This window comes from Salmo salar, chromosome 11, assembly GCF_965601325.2.
Source record: "Salmo salar chromosome 11, fSalSal1, whole genome shotgun sequence".
Lineage (NCBI taxonomy): Eukaryota > Metazoa > Chordata > Actinopteri > Salmoniformes > Salmonidae > Salmo > Salmo salar.
Window position 1 is genome coordinate 124,668,013 of NC_138301.1, and position 13,647 is coordinate 124,681,659.

The 13,647-nt window shown below is 47.6% G+C and overlaps 1 protein-coding gene across 1 annotated transcript in view; it reads left to right on the forward strand.

The window, feature by feature from the left end:
* Positions 1–13,647, forward strand: part of polq (polymerase (DNA directed), theta) — a 122,044-nt gene that overhangs the window by 90,760 nt on the left and 17,637 nt on the right. Inside the window, exons 27-32 of the mRNA XM_082957597.1 lie at positions 496–607; positions 1,789–1,877; positions 6,495–6,577; positions 6,757–6,858; positions 7,638–7,749; positions 8,352–8,473. Coding sequence (XP_082813723.1) covers positions 496–607; positions 1,789–1,877; positions 6,495–6,577; positions 6,757–6,858; positions 7,638–7,749; positions 8,352–8,473 — 620 coding nt within the window. The remainder of the gene's footprint in view (positions 1–495; positions 608–1,788; positions 1,878–6,494; positions 6,578–6,756; positions 6,859–7,637; positions 7,750–8,351; positions 8,474–13,647) is intronic.

Here is a 13,647-nt window from a genome sequence, read left to right on the forward strand (position 1 = left end):
ACACTACTACAGGTAACACACTACTACAGGTAACACCCCGTCGCCCAGACACACACTGCTACAGGTAACACACACACACTGCTACAGGTAACACCCCGTCTCCCAGACACACACTGCTACAGGTAACACCCTGCTACAGGTAACACACACTGCTACAGGTAACACCCCCTGCTACAGGTTATCTATCTGGAGATGAATGTACTGATGGATGACTACAATGTAATGTAGTGTAATGTGCGTAGCGTGGCGTAGCGTAATGTAGTGTAGCATAGTGTAGTGTAGCGTAGCGTAATGTAGTGTAGCGTAGCGTAATGTAGTGTAGCGTAGTGTAGTGTAGCGTAATGTAGTGTAGCGTAGCGTAATGTAGTGTAGCGTAGCGTAGTGTTGCGTAGCGTAATGTAGTGTTGCGTAGCATAGTGTAGTGTAGTGTACACACTAATTATTTATACATCAGTCTGCTTGTGTATGTTGTGATGGATTCGTGTCTGTCCACAGGCAGAGTGAGCTTCACAGAGCCAAACATCCAGAACGTTCCGAAGGACTTTGAGATCCAGATGGCCTCTGTGGTGGAGGAGAGCCCGCCCTCACAAGATGGCCGCCGGACTGGGTGGGAATAACTATTTATAACTACTAACCCCAACCTTCACAAGATGGCCGCCGGACAGGGTTGGAATAACTATTTATAACTATTAACCCTAACCTTCACAAGAAGGCCGCCGGACTGGGTGGGAATAACTATTTATAACTACTAACCCTAATCTTCACAAGATGGCCGCCGGACTGGGTTGGAATAACTATTTATAACTACTAACCCTAACCTTCACAAGATGGCCGCCGGACTGGGTGGGAATAACTATTTATAACTACTAACCCTAACCTACACAAGATGGCCGCCGGACTGGGTGGGAATAACTATTTATAACTACTAACCCTAACCTTCACAAGATGGCCGCCGGACTGGGTGGGAATAACCAGTAGTGGGAAAAGTACCCAATAGTCATACTGTAGTAAAAGTATAGATACCTTAATAGAAAGTTACCCAAGTGAAAGTTACCCAGTAAAATACTACTGGAGTAAAAGTCTAAAAGTATTTGGTTCTAAATATATTTAACTATCAAAAGTAAATGTAATTGATAAAATATACTTAAGTATCAAAAGTAAAAGTATAAATCATTTAAAATGTCCACTTGCTGACTCACCCAATGAAATGTCCACTCGCTGACTCACCCAATGAAATGTCCACTCGCTGACTCACCCAATGAAATGTCCACTCGCTGACTCACCCAATGAAATGTCCACTCGCTGACTCACCCAATGAAATGTCCACTCGCTGACTCACCCAATGAAATGTCTACTCGCTGACTCACCCAATGAAATGTCCACTCGCTGACTCACCCAATGAAATGTCCACTCGCTGACTCACCCAATGAAATGTCCACTCGCTGACTCACCCAAACAAATGTCCACTCAGGCTCAAATCAAGATACTCCGGCTGGTTACTTAAATGGTGCTGTTTGCTAAATGTTTGGAGTTGAGAAATAATTTTGGGAGCTACGGACAGATGATATTCTCCTCTTTTCAGTAGGCCTTTCCGTTTGCTTTCCAAACTGTTTACCCACAATTGTATTTGTATGCTCACTGACAGCCGCAAGTCAACAATCAGCTGTTTGGTATTTGCTGAACTGCTCAGATGTCGTGCTTCCTGACTCTGGGCCTGGGTGCTTAAAAACAATCCACAGAATAAGCTAATGATGTTCTGTGCCAAAAATATGTGTTCGTTCTTCTCAGTAGGGGCCGTTCCAGGCTGATCAGACCTCCTCCTGAAGGGGGCGTGGCCTTCTCCGTCAGCATGAGACACGCCTTTGTACCTTTCACAGGTAACTCCTCCCCCTCACACCTTTCACAGGTAACTCCTCCCCCTCACACCTTTCACAGGTAACTCCTCCCCCTCACACCATAGAGCTCATCTCCGTCTGCATTTAACACCATGCAGCCGGCCATCCTAGTTCAATCTCAACCATGTCCTTCTCATGGATTATGGATGTTTTAATTGCCAGGCCACAGAGAGTCTATACTAATGGTACCATGTCAGACAGGCCACAGAGAGTCTATACTAATGGTACCATGTCAGACAGGCCACAGAGAGTCTATACTAATGGTACCATGTCAGACAGGCCACAGAGAGTCTATACTAATGGTACCATGTCAGACAGGCCACAGAGAGTCTATACTAATGGTACCATGTCAGACAGGCCACAGAGAGTCTATACTAATGGTACCATGTCAGACAGGCCACAGAGAGTCTATACTAATGGTACCATGTCAGACAGGCCACAGAGAGTCTATACTAATGGTACCATGTCAGACAGGCCACAGAGAGTCTATACTAATGGTACCATGTCAGACAGGCCACAGAGAGTCTATACTAATGGTACCATGTCAGACAGGCCACAGAGAGTCTATACTAATGGTACCATGTCAGACAGGCCACAGAGAGTCTATACTAATGGTACCATGTCAGACAGGCCACAGAGAGTCTATACTAATGGTACCATGTCAGACAGGCCACAGAGAGTCTATACTAATGGTACCATGTCAGACAGGCCACAGAGAGTCTATACTAATGGTACCATGTCAGACAGGCCACAGAGAGTCTATACTAATGGTACCATGTCAGACAGCTTACTGCCAGGCCACAGAGAGTCTATACTAATGGTACCATGTCAGACAGGCCACAGAGAGTCTATACTAATGGTACCATGTCAGACAGGCCACAGAGAGTCTATACTAATGGTACCATGTCAGACAGGCCACAGAGAGTCTATACTAATGGTACCATGTCAGACAGCTTACTGCCAGGCCACAGAGAGTCTATACTAATGGTACCATGTCAGACAGGCCACAGAGAGTCTATACTAATGGTACCATGTCAGACAGGCCACAGAGAGTCTATACTAATGGTACCATGTCAGACAGGCCACAGAGAGTCTATACTAATGGTACCATGTCAGACAGGCCACAGAGAGTCTATACTAATGGTACCATGTCAGACAGCTTACTGCCAGGCCACAGAGAGTCTATACTAATGGTACCATGTCAGACAGGCCACAGAGTCTATACTAATGGTACCATGTCAGACAGGCCACAGAGAGTCTATACTAATGGTACCATGTCAGACAGGCCACAGAGAGTCTATACTAATGGTACCATGTCAGACAGGCCACAGAGAGTCTATACTAATGGTACCATGTCAGACAGCTTACTGCCAGGCCACAGAGAGTCTATACTAATGGTACCATGTCAGACAGCTTACTACCAGGCCACAGAGAGTCTATACTAATGGTACCATGTCAGACAGGCCACAGAGAGTCTATACTAATGGTACCATGTCAGACAGGCCACAGAGAGTCTATACTAATGGTACCATGTCAGACAGCTTACTACCAGGCCACAGAGAGTCTATACTAATGGTACCATGTCAGACAGCTTACTGCCAGGCCACAGAGTGTCTATACTAATGGTACCATGTCAGACAGCTTACTGCCAGGCCACAGAGAGTCTATACTAATGGTATCATGTCAGACAGCTTACTACCAGGCCACAGAGAGTCTATACTAATGGTACCATGTCAGACAGGCCACAGAGAGTCTATACTAATGGTACCATGTCAGACAGGCCACAGAGAGTCTATACTAATGGTACCATGTCAGACAGGCCACAGAGAGTCTATACTAATGGTACCATGTCAGACAGGCCACAGAGAGTCTATACTAATGGTACCATGTCAGACAGGCCACAGAGAGTCTATACTAATGGTACCATGTCAGACAGGCCACAGAGAGTCTATACTAATGGTACCATGTCAGACAGGCCACAGAGAGTCTATACTAATGGTACCATGTCAGACAGGCCACAGAGAGTCTATACTAATGGTACCATGTCAGACAGGCCACAGAGAGTCTATACTAATGGTACCATGTCAGACAGGCCACAGAGAGTCTATACTAATGGTACCATGTCAGACAGCTTACTGCCAGGCCACAGAGAGTCTATACTAATGGTACCATGTCAGACAGCTTACTGCCAGGCCACAGGGAGTCTATACTAATGGTACCATGTCAGACAGCTTACTGCCAGGCCACAGAGAGTCTATACTAATGGTATCATGTCATGTCTGCCTGCGTGTCTGTCTGCCTGCGTGTCTGCCTGCCTGCCCGTCCGTCCGTCCTTCTGTCGGTCCGTCTGCCTGTCTGTCCTGTTTGAAGCACCCTGTCATCCCTGAACGAATTGCCCCTCGGGGATTAACGAAGTTGTATTGAATAGCTGCAATATTTCTTCGATCCAGTTGACTACTTCAAAATGGTGAAAGGCCTCAATGGTGCTGCTAAAACAGTCTTTGGGTCAGGGTTATTCCTAATTTCACTCCTCCCTCTCTCAATTTAAAATGTAAAAGCCTTTATCGGCATGGGAAACATATGTTAACATTAACAAAGCAAGTGAAATAGATAATAAACAAAAGTGAAATAAACAATAAAAGTTTTACAGTAAACATTACACTCACAGAAGTTCCAAAAGAATAAAGACATTTCAAATGTCATATTATGTTTATATACAGTGTTGTAACGATGTGCAAATAGTTAAAGTACAAAAGGGAAAATAAATAAACATAAATATGGGTTGTATTTACAATGGTGTTTGTTCTTCACTGGTTGACCTTTTCTTGTGGCAACAGGTCACAAATCTTGCTGCTGTGATGGCACACTGTGGTATTTCACGCCAATAGACATGGGAGTTTATTATTATTGGCTTAGTTTTCTAATTCTTTGTGGATCTGTGTAATCTGAGGGAAATATGTGTCTCTAATATGGTCATACATTTGTCAGGAGGTTAGGAAGTGCAGCTCAGTTTCCACCTCATTTTGTGGGCAGTGTTGCACGTAGCCTGTCTTCTCTTGAGAGCCAGGTCTGCCTACGGCGACCTTTCTCAATAGCAAGGCTATACTCACTGAGTCTGTACATAGTCAAAGATCTTAAATGTAGGTCAGTCACAGCGGTCAGGTATTCTGCCACTGTGTTCTCTCTGTTTAGGTCCAAATAGCATTCTAGTTAGCTCAGTTTTTATGTTAATTCTTTCCAATGTGTCAAGTAATTATCTTTTTGTTTTCTCATGATTTGGTTGGGTCTAATTGTGTTGCTGTCCTGGGGCTCTGTGGGGTCTGTTTGCGTTTGTGAACAGAGCCCCAGGACCAGCTTGCTTAGGGGACTCTTCTCCAGGTTCATCTCTCTGTAGGTGATGGCTTTGTTATGGAAGGTTTGGGAATCGCTTCCTTTTAGGTGGTTGTAGAATTTAACGGCTCTTTTATGGATTTTGATAATTAGTGGGTATCGGCCTAATTCTGCTCTACATGCATTATTTGGTGTTTAACGTTGTACATGGAGGATATTTTTGCAGGATTCTGCATGCAGTCTCAATTTGGTGATTGTCCCATTTTAGTGAATTCTTGGTTTGGTGAGCGGACCCCAGACCTCACAACCATAAAGGGCAATGGGTTCTATAACTGATTCAAATATTTTTAGCCAGATCCTAATTGGTATGCTTCTCTTTCTCCCTCCCCCCTCTCTCTCTCCGTCCCTCTCTCTTTCTCCCTCCCCCCTCTCTCTCTCTCGTGCTCCCTCTCTTTCTCCCCCTTCTCTCTTGCTCTCCCCTCCCCCTTCTCTCTCTCTTTCTCTCTCCCCACTCTGCCCCTACCTCTGTCTATCCATCCCTCTCCCATCCCTGGTCACCCCCACGCTCTTTCTCCTCTCCCCCATCTCTCTCTCTCTCCTTACCCCCCCTCTCTCTCCTTACCTCTCCTCTCTCTCCTTACCTCTCCCCCCTCACCTCTCCCCCTCCTCTCCCTCCTCTCCCTCCCCCCTCCCTCCCCTCTCCTCTCCTCTACCTCCTCTCCCTCCCCCCTCTCCCTCCTCTCCCTCCCCCCTCCCTCCTCTCCTCTCCCTCTCCCTCTCCTCCCCCTCTCCCTCCTCTCCTCTCCTCTCCCCTCTCCCTCCTCTCCTCTCCTCTCCTCCCCCTCCCTCCTCTCCCTCCCCTCTCCCTCCTCTCCTCTCCCCTCCCCTCCCTCCCTCCCTCCTCTCCTCTCCCTCTCCTCTCCCTCCCTCCCTCCTCTCCCTCCCTCCCTCCTCTCCTCTCCCTCCCTCCCTCCTCTCCTCTCCCCCCTCTCCCTCCTCTCCCCCCTCTCTCCCCCCTCTCCCTCCCCTCTCCCTCCTCTCCTCCTCTCCCTCCCTCCTCTCCCTCCCTCCTCTCCTCTCCCTCCCCCCTCCCCCCTCCCTCCTCTCCCTCCTCTCCCTCCCTCCTCTCCTCTCCCTCCTCTCCCTCCCCTCTCCCTCCTCTCCTCTCCCCCCTCTCCCTCCTCTCCTCTCCCCCCTCTCCCTCCCCTCTCCCCTCTCCCTCCTCTCCTCTCCCCCCTCTCCCTCCTCTCCTCTCCCTCCTCTCTCCAGGAGGGATGGTATTAGCAGCAGATTATTGCCAGCTGGAGCTCAGAGTGTTGGCTCACCTCTCTAAGGACAGACGTCTGCTACAGGTCACGCACATACACACACGCAGACACCGACACACACACACGCACACACATGCACACACACACACACACGCAGACACGCACACACACACACACACACACGCAGACACAGACACACACACACACACACACACACACACAGCTTGGTGATGCTACTTTGACCTTGTCTAAATGTGTGTCAGGTGTTGAATGGAGGAGCTGATGTGTTCCGCTGCATCGCTGCTGAATGGAAGAACATTCAGCTGGAGACTGTAGACGACAAGCTGAGACAACAGGCTAAACAGGTACACACACACACACACACACACACACACACACACACACACACACATATACACACACACACACACACACACACACACACACAGGATACAGTTTTACTGTCCTTGTGGGGACCTAAAATGTATTTCTATTCAACATAACCCCAAAGCAGCCATTGTGGGAATCTGAGAAATGTCCCCACGAGGGAGAATTCCTGCTACCCAGTAACACACTGCATTTGTTTCCAACTTGATGTTTGTTCATTATAGTGTGTGTGTGTGTGTGTGTGTGTGTGTGTGTGTGTGTGTGTGTGTGTGTGTGTGTGTGTGTGTGTGTGTGTGTCTATGTGTGTGTGTGTGTGTGTGTGTGTGTGTGTGTGTGTGTGTGTGTGTGTGTGTGTGTGTGTGTGTGTGTCTATGTGTGTGTGTGTGTGTGTGTGTGTGTGTGTGTGTGTGTGTGTGTGTGTGTGTGTGTGTCTGTGTGTGTGTGTGTGTGTGTGTGTGTGTGTGTGTGTGTGTGTGTGTGTGTGTGTGTGTGTGTCTATGTGTGTGTGTGTGTGTGTGTGTGTGTGTGTGTGTGTGTGTGTGTGTGTGTGTGTGTGTGTGTGTGTCTGTGTGTGTGTGTGTGTGTGTGTGTGTGTGTGTGTGTGTGTGTGTGTGTGTGTCTATGTGTGTGTGTCTATGTGTGTGTGTCTATGTGTGTGTGTGTCTATGTGTGTGTGTGTCTATGTGTGTGTGTCTATGTGTGTGTGTCTATGTGTGTGTGTGTGTGTGTGTGTGTGTGTGTGTGTGTGTGTGTGTAGATATGTTATGGTATAATATATGGGATGGGAGCCAAGTCTCTGGGAGAGCAGATGGGGATAGAGGAGGACGATGCAGGGGCTTATATCGAGAGCTTCAAGGACCGATACACAGGTACACACACTGATCTGGCTGGCTGGGAGTGATTTACTGGGAGTGATTTACTGGGAGTGATTTACTATGTGAGTGATTTACTATGTGAGTGATTTACTATGTGAGTGATTTACTATGTGAGTGATTTACTGTGTGAGTGATTTACTGTGTGAGTGATTTACTGTGTGAGTGATTTACTGTGTGAGTGATTTACTGTGAGTGTGATTTACTGTGAGTGTGATTTACTGTGAGTGTGATTTACTGTGAGTGTGATTTACTAAGTGAGTGATTTACTGAGTGAGTGATTTACTGAGTGAGTGATTTACTGAGTGAGTGATTTACTGAGAGCGATTTACTGTGTGAGTGATTTACTGTGTGAGTGATTTACTGAGTGAGTGATTTACTGTGAGTGATTTACTGTGTGTGTGTTTTACTGTGAGTGAGTGAGTGTGATTCACTGTGTGTGATTTACTGTGTGTGTGATTTACTGAGTGAGTGATTTACTGTGTGTGTGATTTACTGTGAGTGATTTACTGTGTGTGTGTTTTACTGTGAGTGAGTGAGTGAGTGTGATTCACTGTGAGTGATTTACTGAGTGAGTGATTTACTGTGTGTGTGTCCAGGTATCCATAGGTTCCTGAAGGAGACAGTGCGTAGCTGTGTGAAGAAGGGTTTTGTCCAGACTCTACTGGGAAGGAGGAGATACCTACCTAACATCAACACCAACGGCTACACCAGGAAACAGGTAGCTAACATCACACACCAACACCAGGAAACAGGTAGCTAACAGGATACACCAACACCAGGAAACAGGTAGCTAACAGGATACACCAACACCAGGAAACAGGTAGCTAACAGGACACACCAACACCAGGAAACAGGTAGCTAACATCACACACCAACACCAGGAAACAGGTAGCTAACAGGACACACCAACGGCTACACCAGGAAACAGGTAGCTAACATCACACACCAACACCAGGAAACAGGTAGCTAACAGGACACACCAACACCAGGAAACAGGTAGCTAACATCACACACCAACACCAGGAAACAGGTAGCTAACATCACACACCAACACCAGGAAACAGGTAGCTAACATCACACACCAACACCAGGAAACAGGTAGCTAACATCACACACCAACACCAGGAAACAGGAAGCTAACAGGACACACCAACACCAGGAAACAGGTAGCTAACATCAACACCAACACCAGGAAACAGGTAGCTAACATCACACACCAACACCAGGAAACAGGTAGCTAACAGGACACACCAACACCAGGAAACAGGTAGCTAACAGGACACACCAACACCAGGAAACAGGTAGCTAACAGGACACACCAACACCAGGAAACAGGTAGCTAACAGGACACACCAACACCAGGAAACAGGTAGCTAACAGGACACACCAACACCAGGAAACAGGTAGCTAACATCACACACCAACACCAGGAAACAGGTAGCTAACAGGACACACCAACACCAGGAAACAGGTAGCTAACAGGACACACCAACACCAGGAAACAGGTAGCTAACATCACACACCACACCAGGAAACAGGTAGCTAACAGGACACATCAACACCAGGAAACAGGAAGCTAACATCACACACCAACACCAGGAAACAGGTAGCTTACATCACACACCAACACCAGGAAACAGGTAGCTAACAGGACACACCAACACCAGGAAACAGGAAGCTAACATCACACACCAACACCAGGAAACAGGTAGCTAACATCACACACCAACACCAGGAAACAGGTAGCTAACATCACACACCAACACCAGGAAACAGGTAGCTAACAGGACACACCAACACCAGGAAACAGGTAGCTAACATCACACACCAACACCAGGAAACAGGTAGCTAACAGGACACACCAACACCAGGAAACAGGTAGCTAACATCACACACCAACACCAGGAAACAGGTAGCTAACAGGACACACCAACACCAGGAAACAGGTAGCTAACATCACACACCAACACCAGGAAACAGGTAGCTAACAGGACACACCAACACCAGGAAACAGGAAGCTAACATCACACACCAACACCAGGAAACAGGTAGCTTACATCACACACCAACACCAGGAAACAGGTTGCTAACAGGACACACCAACACCAGGAAACAGGTAGCTAACATCAACACCAACACCAGGAAACAGGTAGCTAACAGGACACACCAACACCAGGAAACAGGTAGCTAACATCAACACCAACACCAGGAAACAGGTAGCTAACAGGACACACCAACACCAGGAAACGGGTAGCTAACAGGACACACCAACACCAGGAAACAGGTAGCTAACATCACACACCAACACCAGGAAACAGGTAGCTAACATCACACACCAACACCAGGAAACAGGTAGCTAACAGGACACACCAACACCAGGAAACAGGAAGCTAACATCACACACCAACACCAGGAAACAGGTAGCTAACAGGATACACCAACACCAGGAAACAGGTAGCTTACATCACACACCAACACCAGGAAACAGGTAGCTAACAGGACACACCAACACCAGGAAACAGGTAGCTAACAGGACACACCAACACCAGGAAACAGGTAGCTAACATCACACACCAACACCAGGAAACAAGTAGCTAACAGGACACACCAATACCAGGAAACAGGAAGCTAACATCACACACCAACACCAGGAAACAGGTAGCTAACATCACACACCAACACCAGGAAACAGGTAGCTAACATCACACACCAACACCAGGAAACAGGTAGCTAACAGGACACACCAACACCAGGAAACAGGTAGCTAACATCACACACCAACACCAGGAAACAGGTAGCTAACATCACACACCAACACCAGGAAACAGGTAGCTAACAGGACACACCAACACCAGGAAACAGGAAGCTAACATCACACACCACCACCAGGAAACAGGTAGCTAACATCACACACCAACACCAGGAAACAGGTAGCTAACAGGACACACCAACACCAGGAAACAGGAAGCTAACAGGACACACCAACACCAGGAAACAGGTTGCTAACAGGACACTACCAGGAAACAGGTAGCTAACATCAACACCAACGGCTACACCAGGAAACAGGTAGCTAACAGGACACACCAACACCAGGAAACAGGTAGCTAACAGGACACACCAACACCAGGAAACAGGTAGCTAACAGGACACACCAACACCAGGAAACAGGTAGCTAACAGGACACACCAACACCAGGAAACAGGTAGCTAACATCACACACCAACACCAGGAAACAGGTAGCTAACAGGACACACCAACACCAGGAAACAGGTAGCTAACATCACACACCAACACCAGGAAACAGGTAGCTAACAGGACACACCAACACCAGGAAACAGGTAGCTAACATCCCACACCAACACCAGGAAACAGGTAGCTAACAGGACACACCAACACCAGGAAACAGGAAGCTAACAGGATACACCAACACCAGGAAACAGGTAGCTAACAGGACACACCAACACCAGGAAACAGGTAGCTAACATCAGAAACCAACACCAGGAAACAGGTAGCTAACATCAGACACCAACACCAGGAAACAGGTAGCTAACAGGACACACCAACACCAGGAAACAGGTAGCTAACATCCCACACCAACACCAGGAAACAGGTAGCTAACATCAGACACCAACACCAGGAAACAGGTAGCTAACAGGACACACCAACACCAGGAAACAGGTAGCTAACATCACACACCAACACCAGGAAACAGGTAGCTAACAGGACACACCAACACCAGGAAACAGGTAGCTAACATCAACACCAACGGCTACACCAGGAAACAGGTAGCTAACAGGACACACCAGGAAACAGGTAGCTAACATGACACACCAACACCAGGAAACAGGTAGCTAACAGGACACACCAACACCAGGAAACAGGTAGCTAACCTGACACACCAACACCAGGAAACAGGTAGCTAACAGGACACACCAACACCAGGAAACAGGTAGATAACATCCCACACCAACACCAGGAAACAGGTAGCTAACATCACACACCAACACCAGGAAACAGGTAGCTAACATCACACACCAACACCAGGAAACAGGTAGCTAACATCACACACCAACACCAGGAAACAGGTAGCTAACCTGACACACCAACACCAGGAAACAGGTAGCTAACAGGACACACCAACACCAGGAAACAGGTAGATAACATCCCACACCAACACCAGGAAACAGGTAGCTAACAGGACACACCAACACCAGGAAACATCACACACCAACACCAGGAAACAGGTAGCTAACAGGACACACCAACACCAGGAAACAGGTAGTTAACATCACACACCAACACCAGGAAACAGGAAGCTAACAGGACACACCAACACCAGGAAACAGGTAGCTAACAGGACACACCAACACCAGGAAACAGGTAGCTAACATCACACACCAACACCAGGAAACAGGTAGCTAACATCACACACCAACACCAGGAAACAGGTAGCTAACAGGACACACCAACGGCTACACCAGGAAACAGGTAGCTAACAGGACACACCAACACCAGGAAACAGGTAGCTAACAGGACACACCAACACCAGGAAACAGGTAGCTAACATCACACACCAACACCAGGAAACAGGTAGCTAACATCACACACCAACACCAGGAAACAGGTAGCTAACATCACACACCAACACCAGGAAACAGGTAGCTAACCTGACACACCAACACCAGGAAACAGGTAGCTAACAGGACACACCAACACCAGGAAACAGGTAGATAACATCCCACACCAACACCAGGAAACAGGTAGCTAACAGGACACACCAACACCAGGAAACATCACACACCAACACCAGGAAACAGGTAGCTAACAGGACACACCAACACCAGGAAACAGGTAGTTAACATCACACACCAACACCAGGAAACAGGTAGCTAACAGGACACACCAACACCAGGAAACAGGTAGCTAACATCAACACCAACACCAGGAAACAGGAAGCTAACAGGACCTACCAACACCAGGAAACAGGTAGCTAACAGGACACACCAACACCAGGAAACAGGTAGCTAACATCACACACCAACACCAGGAAACAGGTAGCTAACATCACACACCAACACCAGGAAACAGGTAGCTAACAGGACACACCAACACCAGGAAACAGGTAGCTAACAGGACACACCAACACCAGGAAACAGGTAGCTAACAGGACACACCAACACCAGGAAACAGGTAGCTAACATCACACACCAACACCAGGAAACAGGTAGCTAACAGGACACACCAACGGCTACACCAGGAAACAGGTAGCTAACATCACACACCAACACCAGGAAACAGGTAGCTAACATCACACACCAACACCAGGAAACAGGTAGCTAACAGGACACACCAACACCAGGAAACAGGTAGCTAACAGGACACACCAACACCAGGAAACAGGTAGCTAACAGGACACACCAACACCAGGAAACAGGTAGCTAACATTACACACCAACACCAGGAAACAGGTAGCTAACATCACACACCAACACCAGGAAACAGGTAGCTAACATCACACACCAACACCAGGAAACAGGTAGCTAACATCACACACCAACACCAGGAAACAGGAAGCTAACAGGACACACCAACACCAGGAAACAGGTAGCTAACAGGATACACCAACACCAGGAAACAGGTAGCTAACATCACACACCAACACCAGGAAACAGGTAGCTAACATCAGACACCAACACCAGGAAACAGGTAGCTAACATCACACACCAACACCAGGAAACAGGTAGCTAACAGGACACACCAACGGCTACACCAGGAAACAGGTAGCTAACATCACACACCAACACCAGGAAACAGGTAGCTAACATCACACACCAACACCAGGAAACAGGTAGCTAACAGGACACTCCAACACCAGGAAACAGGTAGCTAACA